A 20,522-nucleotide genomic window follows, 5' to 3' on the forward strand; every position below is an offset into this window, starting at 1 on the left:
ATGGTGCCCGGCGCCCGTGGCGGCGGCGCGCGGGCGGCGGCTGCGGGGCCCGGCCTCCTGGCCCTGCTGCTGGCCGTCGCCGCCCCGCTCCGGCTGCAGGCGGAGGAGCTGGGTGAGTGTAGCGCGTCCGGTGGGCGGCGGGACTCGGGGCGCCGCGGCCGAGCCTGGGGGGACCGCGCGCGGGGGGGGAGTCGGACGCGCCGCCTGCACCCGCCGAGTCCGCTCTGCCGCGGGGTAAGATGAGTGACTGCATTCGGGATCGCTTCCCCCCAAACAAGAGAATCAACTGGGCGCCTCTCCACCTTCTCTCTTCGCCGCCCCCCAGCCCAGTTTACTTCGTTCCCAGAGTTCCTGACGCTGCCGGCCCCTAGAGAAGTGACACGGCCAAGGGTCGCCTTAGGGGAAGGTCGTGTGCGGGGACGACTCTCTCCCGCCTCCTTCTGACAAAGCTGCTCAGCAGCTGGGCGCCAGGCCCACCCCGTGAGGCGTCGGAATCCTAGCGTGTGCGTTTGTCGCCTTGCACGGAATGGCTGGGGAATGTTTTCCCGAGGTTGGCCTCGGAAGCAGACGGGCAGACAGTGCCGCCGCCTCCTCACGAGTGTCCTGCTTGCGCCCCAAGTTGGAATCATTTGAGCGCGTCGACTCCCGACCAGGCTGCTTTTTCTCTGGACCTGGCCCTTGGCTTCAAGTTGGACTTAATTAACCCACAACCGAGTTACGCTCTGCCTATCCACCGGATTAAAGCAGGAGGCTGTTCTACCAGCCCTAGGTGGCTGTACTTCATTAATCCTCGTTAATTAGATTTTTTTTTCTTTTTGATTGCAAGGGCCAGCTTTCTGCTGAGTGTTTTGGCTCTTGTTTCCTCTCCTCCCCTGCCCTGTCCCCATATAACAGAGGCTATTAACTGTGGTGAGTTTCTCCAGACTACTTTGACAGCTCACCTCCACCGTGCTTTCTGGTGAAACAAGCAAAAAAACTAAACCAAATGCTGGCATTTTTTCACTGAACCGTGCATGCATTCCAGTCTCAATATCGATACTCAAGATGTAGTGATTCCTAAGTACTTACATTTCAATTTGTAAAACAAAAACAAAAGCCCTAAAGTTATTTCGTCTAGAGTCACTATAGTACAATACTAGGCATATCATAAAATTTTAATAAATATGTAAGATTTTATTAAATATATAGTTTTTTATAATGGATTTTTTAAAAAATTTTTTCTCAAGTCACTGTTTGAAGATCCCCCTTCAATACTGTACATCTGTGAATCATTCCAGCAGGGTGTCCCTATACTAATCTGGCGAACGCTGTCACCTATCTTTCCAAATGAAGTTTCAGGTTTTTATATAGTCATCCAGGCGGTTGACTGGGCACTTTATAGAGCAGTTCTCTGGGAACAAGTGTAATTGTATTTTTATAGAACTTCAAATTTGAGGCTTTATTGCTGTTGACTGATGGAAGAAACTATTGTCATTTGAATTTCCATGGAACATCCTGTATATTTAGAATGTCAAAAGAACAGACAAAAAGTGTTCAGTCATACACAAAACATAAAGCTTAGACTTGGGACATTTACTGAAAAAAAAAAAATGTGGGACCTCCAGTGCTGATTACTCTTGAGTGAAAAGGCATAATCAATGATTTTTTAATACTTCCCACCCGTGATTCTCCCAACTAGCATTTGGTCACTTATTTTTTAAGTCTTTAGGTCTCGAGATATGCTATGTAGTTGGATGGTGGTCATAAATGATATTAGTGCTCTCAGTGTTAAGGAGATAAGAGGGCAGCCTTAGCATAATAGTCTGCTTTTGGTGAGAAGAAAATACTGTTTATTGCATTAACCTTCATTGTTCTTGGAATTAGCTTAGTGTGGTGCTTCTTGGCTTCCTAGGCTCCCAACCTGTCTGATCACCAATCTCTCTGGAAGCTTCATAAAGCTCCAGTCCCTTATTTTGAATCAGGATTTCCAGTGGGTGGGGCCTGGGAATATGCACTTTTAAAAAGTTCCCCCAGGTAGTTCTGATTCTAATCAGCTTTGAGAGGACAGAAACATTTTGTTAAGAGTTGTGTTAAAATGCTACCCACTTGTGTCACAGATGTTATTAGACTTTTACTCATCGTGTTTTGTTTCCTGAAATATACCTAAATATGTATAAGCCCAGTCAATGAAGTTATCTAAATTTTTTATGTTCATTAGAGTCTGGTGACCTCATGAAGGTATACTGGTTCCTTTGTACCACTGCTGCTTACCTACATAGTATCATGCTTTTGTTCAATTTATTAAAAATGTGTCCACCCCTCCCAGTGTTCTCAGACTGCCAGGCCCCAGGTACTAGGGCTTGCTTGGTCAAAAGGCTTGGTTTAGGCTTATTTCAGCTCCTTTTTATGCCCTGTTCCTCTGAACACACTTAACTAAAGTTAGATATTTACATGGATTGTTTCACATGATTTTTTGACCTTATATAATATGAAATGTAAATTGATCATTAGTTTTGATTCAATTTATATAAATATGTAGGCTTGGATTTAGTCCAGCCTTATTACCTTGATATAAGTATTGTAGAATAAAATACCCTTAATTCATGTGATGAATTTGTGTGAACTAAAAATCCCTAATTCTCTCTTCACCAAAATACTTGCAAATGGGTGTTAAAGATTTCCTCCTTATGATTTAAGTATTAGTGAAGGATAAAAATGAGCAGTTGATCTTTGAGAAAACTTCAACGTGTAGGTTAAAATCTTGGATACTTACAAATTGCTTTAAAAACCTCTGCCCAACTCTTAATTTGTTACTATTAGAAGGCCTGCTTTTAAGTCATCAGTCATTTTTATGGTTAGGCATGGAATTAGCTGATATGATGTTTTAGGTGAGTGTCTTTTTCAAAAGCAAGTACGAGTTTCTTCTGGTACCTTCTGCACCAGTGTTTACACTCTCCCGAGACCCCTTGTCTAAATTGGACAGGGGCAAGTCTGCGATTGGGACAATTCTGTAGACTGTAAGTTCTTGAGGGCAGTGACTGGGACTGTGGGCATGTCTTCCTAATCTGACAGATGTGCTCAATAAATTTTTCTTGAGTTGAACTGAGTGACCTCTTTGTGTTTAAAAGATATTCTCAAATGATTTCCTATTTAGTGAAAACTAAGTAATAAAAGGCCTACCGAAGTTCTTTATGAAGGTACATCTGCTACTTCCACTAATTAAATTTATCAAGCCAGCTCTATTGGCATGCTTATTTCTATATGTAAGGATGCCTTTTATTTTATTTTTTTCTCTGCTTCTTTCTTTTTTTTTTTTTTTTTTTCATTTACCATTGTAATTGATTTCTGTGGCCCTTTCCCCCTCCCTTGTAAGGATGCCTTTTAAATGACAGTGCAGCATAAAGGGGGCATGCTAGCAGAACAAAATGTGCAAAATCTGTTGGCTCTGGTGGGTGTAATTTTTAACACTCAGAAACAGGAAGTTATGCCATATATTTTCAGAAAAGAGAGTTATGTTAAAGGATGTTTTTAAAGCGGAGTTTGAACTCTGAATAATGTTCCAAACTGTATTTATTAACTTCATCTCATAATTTGAAACTTTAATCTTGTGGTACTGAAACCGACTTGAGAATCATTTTAAAAAATAGAACTTGGAAATAAGTAAAACGTCTGACATTTATGAAGAATTATGTTTTTATTTTGAAGATGCATGGGGAAATTATATTGATTGCAGCCTTTGGCAACGGTTTTAGTCATTGTAAGGCAGAAAAAAACTTGTTCAGGGAAATATATCCTATAGAGTTTTTAACTTACCTTTATGTGTGTCCTAAAACATAAAGTCAACTCTATACATAGAATGGTTGGTTATTTTTCTTTATTAAGGAGATAATGCACATAAACTATTTGGCATTGCACTTAGCACATAGTAAGAGCTCAATAAATGTAAGCTATCTTACTATTCATTACTGTTTATTACTATTAATTTGACAAATATGGGAGCCTCTTTGTTCTGCCTCCCCCACTGCCTCTCTGACCTCATTCCCTAGCATGCTCCCCCATAACAGCTACACTGGCTTTCTTGCTATTTCTGCACAACTTAGAGCCTTTGCATATACTGTTTTCTCTGCTTGGAACAGTCTTGCCCCAAATATCCATATGACTTGTCAGGGACAACTTTTCTAACCACTGAAACTCTCTCTCCATTCCTGGAACTTCATATACCTTTCCGTGCCTCCAGTTTTGTGTAGAGCACTTACCCTCTTCCAACACAGTATAGTATATAATTTACCCTTTTATTTAATTTGCCCATCTCTCCCTACTGCACTAGAAGGTACATGAGGAGTTTGGTGCCTTGAGCAGTGGCCAGCACATGCTGGGTGCTTACTAGGGAATGGGTGCTCAGTGAGGATGGGGTGAGAAGGTGGTGGAAACACAGTGCCTGACCTAGTTAAGAGTCAGACCTGTCTCTAGTTGAGAATCAAAATCCAGACCTGGCAATGTAATGAAATTGTATGTCTAATCACACTGTTGCTTGTAAATAAAAAGTCTGAAAGTAAGTACGGATTTAAAATAGAGAAACTCATTCTGGTATATTAGAAGTCTATCGTTTAGGATGAAAAGAAAAATATTGCTGGAATTTCAGATTTGTTTTTCATTAGACTATGGAGTAATTTTTGCCTTTTAGTAACTGGAGAGTCATGTTGATGTCATCTTCCAGATGTTCACTCCCTACTTTGTATATAAAAAATAGTTGTTTGCCTTGGGGTAGGAGAGACTTAATTGATGGGAGAAAAAAACCCATGTGGTGATTTCTAACCTGATGAGGAAATAAAGTCATAACTGTGAGCCCCGTAAGCTGAATCCACAACCAACTGCCAAAACTTGCCTTTCAGTAGAGTTGGAGAGGGGTTTTTTGGAGGGATTCCCTAAGATCCTTGAGAGCAGAGATGAGACTGAGCGTCTGTCTTCACCACTAGCACCTGGTACAGTGCCTGGCAGGTAAAGGCTTCTGCTAACTGTTCCCCGAGTCAGCGCCTGAGTGCAGAGGCTGAGGCTTGTTTGTTTTTTGGTGGCTGGCTGGTATGGAGATCCAAACCCTTGACCTTGGGGTTACAACACTGCACTCTAACCAGCTGAGCCAACCGGCCAGCCCCCTTGTGCTGAGGTTTGAAGGAATGAGGTGAAGGGTAATATTCACTAAGTTATTTAAAACAAATTGTATAAATAACTATTGTAAAGGCTGAGGAAACACTGTACATGTGTTCAAGAAAATAACTAAATTCAACTGTGGAAAGAGTTGGGATCTCTGAGACTCCTTTGCAGGCAACAGCAGGAAAGCTGCTGTTAGGTGGGGCTGTCTTGAGAACAAAAGGAGCAGGTGATATACTCATTTGGACCAGGTGAGTCAGTGGTCCCCAAAGATCAGCAGATGTTTATACATCTAGGGTATCAGAGGACAGTTTCACCTCGAAGATCATTTGGAGACAGTATTTAGGCATTTGTAACATTAGCACTGTGTTAAGCCATATTGTCATAAATACCTTTACTGTTTCCTGTCATTTCTGCTTGGTTTATTGCTCAGTTTTTATGAACTATCTCTTTAGAAGCTATGTGCTATGTGAAAATATACCCCGTATCTGCAGAAATGTCTTGTATCTTCCATATGCTTATATACAGTAATTTTAGGTTATCCGGATTTTTTTTGTAGGAAAAGCTGCAAAGGATAACACTGAAACAAAGAAACAGCTGGTTTTGTGTTGCCCTCATCTCCACTTTTTAAAAAAGCTGCACTGGAGCTTTTAAAACAAAACAAAACAAAAGAATAAATTTCTCATAGGTTGGGGCTTTCTTTCCTGACTGCTTTCCCAAAGATCTTCTCTAATGCTTACAAGGTGGAGCAATTGTGGAACAAAGCAGGGTATCAATAAATGACATTGTACTGATATGTCTGTCATAATCCTGCAAGAAAAATGTTGCATATAGAACTACTAAGGACATGTTTTAGAAAAAAAAAATGAATATACATACACACATATTCCCCCACAACAAATACTTGTGTGCACACACACTTATATACTGCGTGCCTTCTACTATTTGCTTTTTTCAAATGTTAGACATAAAATTATATTTCTAAAATATGGGTAATATGTAATGAACAGCAATAAAATTAATATTTGGGTACACACTCTACTACTTAGTCTGCTTTTCATCAGTTTAACATTTTATTAAAAGTTTTCTACCATATTATTTGGAAAAATTCCATGTTTATATTTATTTTTAGAATTCCCCTTCAGGTAAACCCAGAACTTATTTTCAAGACATTTATTGCTACTGAAGAATGTTTAATGGGAAAGTGGAATTTTTGTTTTGGCTGATGTATCAACTGAGTCTTGTCAAGCTTTTGTTTTATTCAAATAACTCTTCCTTCCTTACGAAGTCGGAAGTAATTTGTTTGTTCACAGTTTATTTGAGAAAAGATAAGTTTAAATGTACTAAGTATCAGAAAGGTAAGGTGTATTTCTTGATCCTTCTTAGATGAGATTTTTAATTTATATTAAAGTGGTCAAACTTGTCAATTGTTAGACTGTTTGGAGTTCATCTTTACTGAGAAACATTCGTTTTTATGTTCTGCATTTTCCAGTTCAAGTTATAACCACTACTGTAGCCTTGTTATTCAGTGTCCAACATGTTTACATTTTGCTTCAAAGGAGAAGAACACAGCCTTTGTTTTCTTTCATCACAAAACTGAAATCTTTAGAAATTAGTACTACACGGCTCCATCTGGTAATAGAGTGTTTAGTGGATGTGCCTAAAGCTTGTGTGTAAATGATTTTTATGAAACACACTATTCTTGAAAAAAGGAAATGAAAATAAAACTTTATTTCACTATTATTTCTGACAAAGAACAAGGCAAAAGGATATTAAAAGTTTGAAGTCCAGTTAAATTTGAATAACCAGTGCATAAAATTTCCTTCAGGGAGAATATGTAACCATCTCTGTGTTTTATCACTTAATTTTTAAATGGATGAGTGGATTTAATTCAGCCTTTTTATTGCTTTTCACAAAAACAAATTCCTCAAATTGAAATGTGGTTGATTTCAGCCCAAAGGAGAAAACTTTTGAGACTTAATAGCCCATGGGAACACTGGAAACTTAGATCCATATATTGAATTGCTAACACTTCAAGGATTCTAGAAGGGAGGCTGCTTATTTTTATAGTAACATGAACCAAAATTTACCTCTTTTTTTCCTCTTTTGTCCCTGGAAAACTTCTGCTTTGCCAAGAGACTAAAATAGGAGATGGCCTGACTCTTCAGATAGAAAAATGGCCCTGTACCTACTTTTGCTGCTAGCTCAGAAGGGCCTAAAAATCTTTTGCGATTTCAAAATCTATTAATAAACTAAAAAACCTATTAAAGACTTCATGACATTTTTCTCCTAAATATTTCATTTGCATCTCTAAACATTTTCTTACATAATCACAGGCCATGAGCACACAGCTAAGAATACTAAAAGTAATTCTTTAATATCATCTAATACTCAAATCATATTCAAATTTCCCCAGTTATCCTAAACATATCTTTTTATCATTGGTTTGTACAAACAAGCATCCAGACAAAGTCCACACATTGCAGATAGTATGTCTCTTAAGTCACTTTTAATCTATCACTGACCACCACTTACATAACTTTTGTTTTCCTGCAAGGAAACCTTAATTGTACTTTCTACTTCTGAGTAGTGTGCCTTTTTCTTGGTACACTAGCCCCTGTACTTCTGTATAAACCTGAAGTTAGATCTAAAGACTGGGTTAGAGTCAGGCTAAGCGCTTATGGTAAAGGTACTCAAAAGTGGTATGTACTTCTAATTGTATCACAATAGGACACATATATTATTATCATTATTGTTGTTAGTATTGCCCCACTTTTAGTGTTGCTAAGAATGATCAGTGACTTCAGAAAGTGACAGCTTGATCCCTCCAGTATAAAGTTGCCTTTTTGTCTTATGATCTGCAAGTCATCTGTGGAATGATAGTCTTTTATTCAAGAAAAATACTTCCTATCAACATTCTACTCAATGGTCTAAGAATCCAATCACCACTATTGTTTGTCCATTCAGATTTTTCATATATATAAATTTTCAAATCCCTATCTTCATATGTATTTTGATTTATTGTGTGTTTTTTATGTCTAATTTAACCCCAACAATTTTGAGAGCTACTAAGGTAACTGAGATTCAGAGAGATTGAATCATTTACCCCAGGCAAATTTCACTTTGTGTGTCCGAAGTGGAACAGAGGCACATGACGTACAATTCTAAATGCCTGAAGATGGTCTTCTGCCCTTCATCTTCAAGGAAACCCACTGCATGTTCATGTCCAGGTTGAAGAAAGAAGTTTGACAGAACACAGTTTTAGGGGATTACTTATGCAATAGAATTTTAGATTAACAGTCTTTGGTTTCTCTTAGAGGGGATCACATTTGCCACAGAAATAGTAGGACTTTAAAAAATCTCTTGAACTTTTCAGAAGGAGAGATCAGAACTGTGGTTCCTAGAAGTGGAGAAGGCAGAGGGGGTGGGGGCCAGTGAGAAATTGGTTAAGGGACACAAAGAATGATTATGTATTGTAATGTAGAATGAGCTCATTACCCTGATTTAACCATCACATATTGTACACAAGTATCGATAGTCAACTCTGTACCCTACAAATATGTGTAATCAATTATGTTTCAATAAAAAATAAAATAACAGCTCAATTAGTAGCTAACCATTTGCTCTTATCACACTGTGATAAATTTAGCAATGCAGAATATGGAATGTGCAAAAGCAGTATAATTTTCAAGACTATAGAACATGATATACATTTTGTAAGGTTTTTTGTCCTCTCAACTCTTAGGTTTTATATCTAGTAGATGCATGATAAGATGCCTCTCTCCCCATTGAGATTTGCTGTTTTCTGGTCAGTAAACATTGATTGCTTTTTCCTTATACATGGTGCATACACCTATGCTCACACAAATCTTCTCATCCTATTTCTTTGTGTATTTTCCACAGTATGCTCAAGTGATTCCTAAATTGACACTCTTATCTAGGTGTCAGAAATGTCACCCTGGCTTAAATATAGATCCTGGAACTTATTATTGCCTGTCCTGGACTTATAAATGAAGTCTGAAGTACAAATAAGCATTAGAGAATTGAAGATATAGATGTGTTCCAATTTTAGGAATTGATGTTAAAACAAACTATTTAATAGATATTAAAGCACCAAACTGATAGTATCTTAAGGATGTTTAACTTTTAAAAAGGTTCACTGCAAGATTCCTATTAATAATGAGAGCTCTTTTAGTCTCTTGCTACTAAGAGCATATCTTATGGAGACCAGCAGAATAATCATTACGAAGAGCTTTTTGGAAATATAGGATTTCCATGCCCTGCATTTTAACAAGATCCCCAGGTGACTGGTGTGCACTCTGAAGTTTGAGATGCACTGAAACCTTCATTTACAGAACATCTTTTAGAAAAACAAAACTTTTAGTAAAGTAGTTGTCTCTCATTAGACTATTCCCTTAATAGTCTACTAGTAAAGGGTACTTAAATAATTAAAGAGAGAGTGAAAGAACTTCTCTATCATCATTTTTACAAGAAGCCCTGAATTAAACATGACTATTTTCCTAATGTTAATTTTGAGAAAAAAGAATATGGCTACAAATCACTAAGCGTAATGTGGGTTTTAATACCAGATGTACTGCTCAGCAGTAATGTGAGCTTGGGTTATGTCTTAAATCTCTCTACCTCAGTTTCTTCACCTCTGTGATGGGTGACTTAGGCAACGGTGTCCTTAGCGTGCTGTGACTCATTTCTATGGTCTTTGGACTCAGACTAGGTTCAGGCTAGGTTCAAATCGCAGCTCAGCCACAGGGACTGAGGTACTCTGCTGCTCAGACCTCAGCTTCTTCACACATAGACTGGGATAATAGGAGGGACATGTGGTGAAAAAAGGGTGCCATGGGCTTCAATTGTGTTGTATGGAAATGTTCTGTCTTTAAGCCATGGGATCTACACTTTGATGTTTGAGATATTACTCTTTACGTGCGTATATCTGTATGTATGTGTGTGTATGTATGTATGCGTGTATATACATGAAATATTTCATAATCAGTTTTTAAAAAGGGGACTGCCAATATCATCTATCAAATATGATTGTCATGAAGATTAAATAGGATAATGTAAAGTTCTTAGAACACTCTGTATCTGTTACCTTTTTCAGTAAATGCTTGGTAAATGCTAATTATCAGTGAGGGCCCTTTGACAATTTTATGATGTGTTTCCTGTTCCAATAACTTTTTGGTTCTTATTAATGTTCTGAAAATCTGTGAAATTGAAAACACACGTGTGTGATGGAAGAATGTTTACATTTTAACTTCTGAAACTCGGATTAACTTCGTCTATATTTAGTAATACTGGATTTTCTGGACTCCGGAGAAAAAAGTCAGTATCAATACAACACTTTTTTGAATATTGATGGTATGCATATTTAACATGAAACCAAAGTTAGAAAAGATAGCATGTTTTAGAGACAGGAAAGATTTCTTGATTTATCTTCAACTTAAGCAATAGCAGCTCGGACATTACATCAACATCCTGACATTATTAGTAAAGGTCAGCAGCCACTTTTCACCAGTTTCCTTATTTTAAACATCTATTCAGCAGAGATAAAACAGTGGTCTTAGCCTTGTTTTGCTGTACAAAAAAGTTTTTTTCTTAATTTTTCATCTGTGAAGTAAACTTTTATTAACCACAGTGTCCAATTTGTTGTCAATGCTCCCAAAGCATTTGTAACTTAATAACAATGGTGAGAAAGTCATGCTTTTGAATTTCAGCATCACATAGTACAATTTCAGTATCATTTTTGGATCTCTAAGGCCAACATCCACTTCTCCACACCAGATCTTTAATCATAGAAGTCCTGCTATGGTATCTTTATGTGCATCCCACTTGTGAGAGCCTATTCCAGGAGTTCACCAGTGTGTCCCACAGAACACTACTTCCAGAAGATGCTCGGTGAGGAAAGTGTTCCCTGGAAAATGCTGCAAACTTCTTCCCCTATTAGAGCCTCACTGTGCACTGTAAGGGCTTTGAGGTATCCTGTGGTGAAGAGAAAGGTGGGATTCTATGAGCTTATTTACGTTGCAACTCTTTTTTGGGGGATGAGGACATGACCTCCTTGTAAATCTCCCAAGGACTAGTACCACAGTGTCCACTTCGGGATATACTTACCTGGCAGTAGGTGGACATTAGATAAATACTGGGAAATGCATTCTAATTAGACTTTCCTGGCAATTTAAAGCACTTAACACACACAGCCTCATTCGTCTTTACCACACCCAGTTATGGTTGGTAATTTTAAAGATGAGGAAAATTGATACACACAAAATGGGCAACTTCTTACAATCATACAGCCAATGAGTGATGGAATTCAGACCTCATCAGCTAATTTAAAGCAATATTCTTGATACTTTAGTATGTGTAGTATGTTTAAACAAAAATAGTGCAATTAAAATATCTTGAATTCTTACTATATGGTTGTCTCTGTGCTTGATACTTTACTAGCATTATCTCTTTTAATGCTCATAATAATCCTATGAGTTGGGCACTATCATTGTCTGTATATTACAGGTGATGAAACTGAAGCTTGGAGAGGTGAAAGAACTTGCCCAAGGCCACACAGCCGGTATTTAGCAGGGCTGTGCCAGAACCCAGGGTTGTGCTCTGTCACCTCCCAAGCATATGGAAATAACTTACGAAATTAGAAAATGCTAGGTGTGCAAACCTTTCTCTCCCACACCGACAACACTTTCAATGATCTTTTACTTTTCAGTAGAAGTACAAGACTGGTGAGAACTACAGAGTTTTCACTGGTTTTACTTACAGCACATTAAAGAATTATTGAACTAGGTTTTAATACTTTTTATTGGGTATAAATTATGAAGCATTTTAATGCCTGAACATGGAAATTATTGATGTCTTTGCACACTGATGGAAATAGTCACGTTTTATAGGGAGTCATAGATAGAAACTCTTGATGTGATTTGTTTCGTTTTCATACATTCAAACTGACTTATTTTAAGTGATACTTTTAGTTTTAGAAAACGTTGTGTTGAGAGTTTCTGTGGAGAGACTTTTGACAAGTCCCTCATGTTTCCTTTTATTTTATTTTCAAATGTCTTTCATCTGTGGAGGCAAAAGTATTATCATCTTCATTAGATCCTTAGTCATATCATTAGCATCTATTTTATATGTGGTGACAATAAGGTTGAAAGAGATTATCAGGCAGTTTTGCAGAACTTTACCTTGTGTTTCTAGCTGTGACTTTTTCCAGCATAGTATTATTATCCATTTTCCTTTCAGGAAAACTAAAGATTTTGAGTAATTATTCTGTTTTTTCTTCACAATTTCTGTTTTACCTCTTTTTATTCTCACTTAGCCACTTAGGCCCTTCTGCCCTCGTTTTTTCATTTCTTCTGGCAGTTCACAAAGTAAAAAGTTAAGCACAACTGGAGAAGAGCAGTTTATAAGATAGTATGGGTGAGAATGAATTAGTGATACCTTGGGAAATCCATTGGCTTTACCATCAGACAAAGAGCTTTGTAATAATTGCAAGCTCTACTTTGCGGTTGAAAAGATGGTAGTCATCCAGAGCTCACTTGATCTTAGACAAGGGAAGAAATTTTCTCACGCCCACACATAGATGATTGTGTATGTGCTGAGACCTGTTGTAACTTGAATATCAGAAGAGCAAGGATGCAACTGTAATGAAATCATGTTTCTAGAAATGGCTTCACTCCCGTGGTATTTTAGATAGAGCACTCTTTTCAAAAATGCAGGTTGGACCCATTAGTAGGGTCCAACTGAAATCAATTCAGTAAGCACAACCAGCATTCTTTAAATGAGAAATGAAATGGAATAAATTAGGAAATATCACAGTACATGTATATACATGTAATAAAAGAATTGTATCATTACATTTTTGTTTGTTGTTTACGCATATGTAGGCACATGTGCTTATTTGGGTTGTTATGACAAATCTGTACTGTAACTATTGGTCATAATCAAAAAAGTTGGAGTCAGCTCTCTTCCTCTAGGAACTAGTTAAAAATCAATCTTAAAATATTTTTGCACAGTTCCTTTTCCTCCACCCAAATTGTTTTCCAACAAGTATAACTTGGTTAAAAAGGTTTTTTAAAAAACCCAATCATGCTTTCTAGTATTGCAGAACTTAGTTCATACCAGGTGTATCTTATTTTGCTTTTCTGTTACTGGAACATGATTTCTTATCAAAGGGAAATAGTCTTTTAAGGAAGTTATTGTTTTCCTTTCTTAATGGGTGGAATTACAGTAGACTAAATAAAGGGTTGACTCGATTAGACAAGCATCTAGGATTTGTGTTAAGCTTATTTAGAGAAATAGCTTGTACATTCATACCTGCTGAATAGCTCATGTTAAAGGCAAAAAGGTAGAGACATATCCATTAATTTCAGGCATTTGGAGAATAGATATTGTACCCATATCTCTGTTTTTGTTCCTGTCACTTTACTCTCAAGAATGACTTGTTAATATGTTTCTCTTCTCATGGATGTGAGCTCCTTGAAGTGAGAACTAACTGTAGTATTCTAAATTTCTAGCTGTTTATTGTATGAATTTTCGATGACAGTTTGAGCATATAGGTTTACAGAGACTTTTTCCTGTCTGTATTATAAGGCAAATGCTTAAAGTAGCCTTTAATGTTACAAAGAACATTAGGTGAATTTGGTATTTTTAATTATATTACTTTTTTGACTTATATGTACTTGGGTACTTCAAAAAGTTCATGGAAAGATTCGTATTATCTTTTAATTCTTTTTTTTTTCATGAACTTTTTGAAGTGCCCTCATATTCATATTGCAGAATATTTAAGAGATAAATGTATAAATAAAATAAAAATCACTTGTAAACTCATACCATAGAAATAAATACTTTAAGTATTTTTGATTACATATCCATGTGTGTACTATATATTCTGTTTTAAAATGTTTTAAACGTTCTCCTGAAACATGACTAATTTCCTCAATATCACATTGCTTGGAGATATCATAGTTTGATTATTCTTTTCTAAGATTGTTTCCAAATGTTCAGAATTAAAATAACTACATTTCGTATACAGATCACTTTGGGAGTTCTAAACTATTCATGAGTACTTGTGGCTTCTTCCAAAATTTAAACTTTATACAGCCAGTTTTATTTCTGTAAGTTGTTTTAAGGAAGCGATTGCTCAGTCTCACAAACCAGCTATGGCTTCAAGCAAATGCCAGTATTTAGGCTCATTATGGAGGGACCACCCTTGAAATACACTATGGTGGAAAGGAGCTTTTATTCTAGGGAGAAGAGGAAATGATACATAGTTTAGTCATCATGTGCTTTGGCAATTAAATTACAGTTCAAAGGAAGAAAAAGATAAACATTGTGTAGTAGCCGCTTTTGAAGAGTAGACAAATTCCCTGTGGCGAAACTTCCTGCTTCCCTCTTTTTTCTATGCTCCCCTCTCCCGCTTTGAGGTTGGGTTGGTGGCAGTTTAATTTAGCTGTCACTGTGTACTACTGCATCACTGTGGCTCACTGCCCACCAGTCCTCCTCTCACCACATAGAGTTTAATTGTAAAATCATGGTCTTATTTTTTCTCTTAAAGATTGACCTTTATTTCTAATTTTAATTTTTTTTAGAACTATGAACCCTCATCATTCAGCTACAGTAACCATGAACATTTCCCTATATTTTTTCATTTATCCTGCTTCTCCCCTATTTTGCTAAATATTTCAAGGCATATCCCAGACCTCATGTCATTTCAGCCCTACGTACATCAGAAGGCATACCTAGAAATGGCATTTTCTTACATAACCTCAATACCATTATCAAACCTAATACAATTAATAATAATTCCTTGATATTAATAGCACTATTGTCTTTTTTAAAGGTTTTAAGAGGTTGGTTTTACAAATCAGGATTCAAACAAGTTTACTTGGTTATTGTGGCTCTTAAGTTTCCTTTAATCTAAAATAAACACTGATGTGTGTGCTTCTTCATCTAATTCATTGTTGAAGAATGTGGGTCAATTGCACTTAGAATGCCTACAGCCTGGATTCAGCTAGTGGCTTCCTCCTGGTGTCAATGAACTTGTGCCTCTATCCTGTGTATTTCCTGTAGACTGATAGCCCTAAAGTCTTGACGAGATTCAAGGTCTATTATTATTGATTCACATATTTTGCTTTTTGGCAAGAGTACTTCGTAGGTGTTGGTGCACAGAGCATGTGTTATCCTATCAGGAGACACATAATGCCTGTTTGTCTCACTTGTAGTCATGCTGAGATCCATCGATGAGTTTAGGTGGTGGCAAGCCTGATCCCTCCATTTTAAAGTTCTTCATCAACTTTCAGTCCAATGGCTTTACCATCTATCGATGACCATTGCCAGAGTCAATTACATCTTATTAGAGAGATGTTCTTTTTAATAGAGGAATCTTGTGAAAGTATCTAAAGGGAGATCTGATAGGGCAGGAGTTCGGGTGATTTTCAAGATTGAACACAAATATACATGTGTTACAAAATGAAATAAAGAGTTGAGACAAAAATGTCTTCAAAATCCTATAACCATAGCTAGAATATCTGGAAATTGTAGTCTGAGGAAATCTACCAGCCTTAAGGAAAGTCAATATACATTTTGTTTTCTCATCTGTAAACTAGGTCATATATTATGAGCTCCCCTCAGACACAGCACCTCACTCTCTTTAGACAAATATAAGAAACTTGGATAATGGGCTTGGTACAGAGAGGTTTTAGAATAAAATTGTCAAATAATAATATAAAAATATATTAAAAGTTTTTTAATTTAAAAAAGAAATGTAGAATAAAATTGTCCTCCTTTATAAGTTGTTATTCTATATAGATCTTTTCAATGAAAACTTTTATAAATGCTTTATTTAACTAACAAAATTTAAATAGAAGAAACATACAGGATCACAAACTCAAGTAGTACAGAAAAGTATAAAATAGTAAAATCCTCCTCACTTCATCCCCACACAGCCAAACTTAAGTAGACTAGTAAATTTTTTTTCAATGTTTTAATTAAACTTTTTATTTTGAGATAATTGCAGATCACATGCAGTTGTAAGAACTAATACAGAGAGATGTTGTGTGTTCTTTATCTAGTTTCATCCAATGATAACATCTTGCAAAACTATAGCACAATATCACAACTAGGATATTAACATTGATACACAAAATATGGAACAAGAACTGTTAGATTTTTAAATAACTTTTGTCTTCCTCCTTGTCGTCATTGTCAATTAGAGTCAGGCTGTGAGAGTTGGGCTACCTGAGTGTCGGAGTGAGGTCATGGGAAAAGGGCTTGTCCATTGTTTTTCCTTTGCATTCATCTGCCTTGTTCAATACATGATACCATAGGCATTTTCTCTCCCTAGCAGTTTTTCATTTTCCCCTTTGGCATATTTCTACCTAGTTCTTTGAAGTCATCAAAACTGTGGAAGAACAATAGGGTGAAAAATTCCTGATGCAATTAATCCCACGAAATAAATAAATTATATTAGTGCTTGCTACAGAAATCTCCAAAAATAGTCTACTTCCGTAGGCAAGAGTGAAATGACAATTTCTGATGACAATGTGCTTTTTAATAAATTAGCACTCAGCAGTTCCTTCGCAGTTCAGTTTTTTTGGCAGGACAAAGACTCATGGGGTTTCATTCTGACAGTTAATAGAAAAGGGAAATTTCCCCAAAGAGGCACAGATCCCCAGGCAAAGTAGTGATGGGAATGTAGAAAACTTAAATCTGCCTGCATTCTGCCAGCATTGCTGGGAGAAATGTTTCCTCTTGAGTTTTAGAGTAGAAGTGGTTGAAAAGAAACATAATTACAGGGTTGAATAAAACTGACACCGTGGGGTTTTCCTTTGTCATGACATGTCACTTTTTAAAAGATAAAATTTAGAATATAGTAATCTCCTGTAGGTTGATTCACCTAATTGCCCTTCATTTTATATTTACCTGTGTTTTCTGTAAAAAATTTTTCTCTTCTTTTATTAAAGAATTTCATATTCCTAAGATGAGGCATTTAAATGTTTGACCAGGCAATTTCTTGGTGGCTTAGAAAGATTTAGTTATGTGTATATTTATACACATGGTTGTTTGTACACTAGTTACTCTAGGGTTGCTCTATCAGGGTGCTCAAAATCGTGTGGTACAAGTAATAGAAATGAGAAAGGAGGACTTGGTGGGGAACTATGATGTTTGTTTCTTTTAAAGGAACAGCCACTGTATCACTAGCCCTGTGGGGAGTGCCTGCTCCTGTGGTTATGTCTTCCAGTTTTCAAGAGATTGGATTTTTTATTAAAGCCTTTAAACGTGGGCAGATAATTCATATTTTAGATCAAAGCCCTTTGTACTATGTGCTTCTGCACAATATACTTCTCTCTAGTATAATTTTTATTTAATTTTCAGCAACTTTGTATTTTGACAGCTGCTGGAGAGCCCAAGGAATTTAGCTGTCACTTGAAACTTAACAGCCAAACTTATGACCTTCACCCCCAAACTTGCTCCCTCTCTGGGTTTCCCTTTCTGTCTGTATTATCCTCAGTGTTCCAAACATTTCTGGATTCAAAACCTTGGTGTTTTTTCCCCTCTTGTCTTTCCCACTGTAGCCACCCAAAATCTGAATCTGTTGATTTTGTCTTGTGAATTCCCCCATTTTTCTTTTTCTTTTTTTTTCCTTCCCATTCCAGCTACCCCCATTCCTAGCCCTCCTACTACTCTTCTGATTCCAGGTTCTCCTTCCATCCTAGTTCCTGTAGTGTTATCCAGTCAGGTTGATCATCCTTTCTAATACCGCTTTTGTTATCAACCCACTCAAAAAATTCTGTGGGTCCTTATTGCCTACCATACAAATTCGACAACTCAAGGTTTCATAGTGGTTTTACTTTACCTGTCTGTGTGGCATTTCTTCTTGGCATTTCTTAACCCATTGTTCCATTAAAGACAAGTCAGCTTCACCCATCCATCCCCCTGGAAGGGGCTGCTGGGAATCTCATGGGAGTTCCAGATAATGGGTGGATCCTTTCCCTAGGCCTTGGCTACTGAGATGGGATAGATTCAGGAGTTCTATAGCTTTTTTTTTTTTTTTTTTCTTTTAACCTCTGTGACCATTTGGGCTAGAAGCCTCAGGGCAAGAAAGAAGTGGAATAAGGGAAGACTTCAGGTGAATCCAACTCTAGCTGGGGAAGAGGCTGGGAAGGAAGGAAGAGGGCTGCTTTGGGTTCTTCAGATTCCCAGTACATCCCAATTGAGGCTTCTCTATGGGGGACTTTGGGATGGAAAGGCTTTCTTTTACCACCTCAGAGAGTTCCTTCTTCACCAGATTTCTGCTTGCTCTTCCTCCCGCTGAGGCCAGAAATTCTTGCTTTGTTTATGTGAAGCTATACTGACCGCAGGCATTTTGCCGTCTGAAGGCAGGGTGTGCGCATCCCCCTTGCAGCCCACCCAGTTGTGTGTGCCATTAGATACTTGTGTTATTAACTTGGTCACTTTAATCAACTAATGCAACTTGATGTGCTTCCCTGTTGAGAAAAGTCTTCAGATAATTTCATGTTTTAGTGAAGAGCTAATTCAATAAAACAGATTCTGTCTTACCTTCTCTTCTGTGTTCTCTTGGCATTTTGTCTAGGCTCCTTGTATCTCACATAGAACCTAGAATTACAGTTATTCAAATGTGTGACTATCTACATTTTTACTCTGTGTTCTATGAGGCAGTCTTTGCTGTTTTTATATGTCTCCAACAGTTAATTCTATGTCCAGTATGTGGCAAACATTCAGTAGAGAAGATCCTTGGTGTTTTCTAATGTTACATCCTAAGTGTATCAGCAAACTTTGAGTCTGTGACTGTCATTAACTGAGACATAAATGTTGGAAGATTGTCAGGGTCAATCCCCAGATAAATGGCTTGCACCTAAATCAGGTACTCTCAGCATAAACCTCAGATTCTACCAGGAGCATTTTGTATACATTATCTCACTTAATCAGCGTAACAGCCCTCTAAAGTGAGTAATGTTATTTTCTCCATTGCAGATTATTAGACATTGACCTTTGGGATGGTTTGGCAAACCTGTGAATGCCAAGGCCTACTGTGCCAGTTTGGATGGGTGGAAGGATAGATGATTAGAAAGAGTGATATGATTAAATGATGGGTTTGCTAAGGCTTTCCATTCTAATATATGAAAGATTTTGATCAATAATATTTAGAATATTAAACTGAGAAACAAAAGATGAAATAACTTCAAGCAATAGATACTGTTTAATAACTTAATCTTCAATTTTTAGTTTCCTTTCTCTCCAAAAAAAAAATAAAATATGCAACTTGGAGATTGTACTGGACTCTCCCAATTCTCAGTAAGAATGCATTGTCCTTATTTCTTTCATCCTTTTTTCCTTTACCAGGTGATGGCTGTGGGTACATAGTGACCTATGAGGACAGTGGCACAATGACGTCTAAGAATTATCCCGGGACTTACCCCAATCACACTGTTTGTGAAAAGACAATTAGAGTACCAAAGGGGAAGAGACTGATTCTGAAGTTGGGAGATTTGGATATTGAATCCCAGACCTGTGCCTCTGACTATCTTCTTTTCACCAGCTCTTCAGATCAGTATGGTAAGAAAAGAGATCTACGTTTCTTTGAGCATCAAAAAATTTGAGATTTGGGGGAAGGGCAAGTGGTATGTTAATTAATAGTATAGCTTGGGAAGATTAGAAGAGAAACTTGCTTTGTGTAAACTCATTGGGTAACTTAGATGGATAAATTTGCTTCATAAGCTGAAACAACAAAGGCCATCTAAGGAGATGTTGGCCTTGTATGTGTCTTAGATGCTTTGCTGGGGTTTCAGTCCTGCTGGGAAGAGAACTGGAGATGTGTGACATTTGGCTGAAACATCTACAGTTCATTCATTTAACAAATGTTTATTGAACAGTGAGCATGTTTTCCAGGTACTCTGGGAAGAACTGGGATATTGCAGTGAAAAAACAAAGTTTCTCTAATGGAGCTTATATCTGGTGGGGAGGAGAAGGCAGAAAATAAACAAATGCATTTATAATATGAGAGGTGGTGAACAAGGAAAATAAGGAATAAGAAAATAAGGCATCCTAAGGTGGTATAGAGCCTGTTTTTGAGTGTGTTTGTGCTACTTCTGATGGTATGGTCAGGGAGGTCTTTCCATCCAGTAAGGGGACATTGGAGCAGAGGCCTTAATGAAATGTGAGAATGGACTGTGCAGTTGTGGCCAGAGTCAGAGTTTCCTGGGGAAGGGAACAGCAAGTACAAAGAACAGTTTCCTAAATAACCTTTGAAATTTAGCTTTTTGTGCTTTTAAGTATGCTCTTAGCATGTAGGAACCTGAAATCCCTCTAACAGTGACCTTAACAGTAAGCCCAAGGAAAAAAACAGCTTGGTGTTAGAC

At 37.3% G+C, this 20,522-nt stretch overlaps 1 protein-coding gene across 2 annotated transcripts in view; it reads left to right on the top strand.

Moving 5' to 3' along the window:
• The window catches only part of DCBLD1 (discoidin, CUB and LCCL domain containing 1), a 60,997-nt gene continuing 40,475 nt past the window's right edge, over positions 1 to 20,522 (top strand). For both annotated transcript variants that reach the window (XM_063097325.1, XM_063097326.1), the window contains exons 1-2: positions 1 to 112; positions 19,507 to 19,719. In XM_063097325.1, coding sequence (XP_062953395.1) covers positions 1 to 112; positions 19,507 to 19,719 — 325 coding nt within the window. The remainder of the gene's footprint in view (positions 113 to 19,506; positions 19,720 to 20,522) is intronic.

This window comes from Cynocephalus volans, chromosome 5 (genome assembly GCF_027409185.1).
Source record: "Cynocephalus volans isolate mCynVol1 chromosome 5, mCynVol1.pri, whole genome shotgun sequence".
Lineage (NCBI taxonomy): Eukaryota > Metazoa > Chordata > Mammalia > Dermoptera > Cynocephalidae > Cynocephalus > Cynocephalus volans.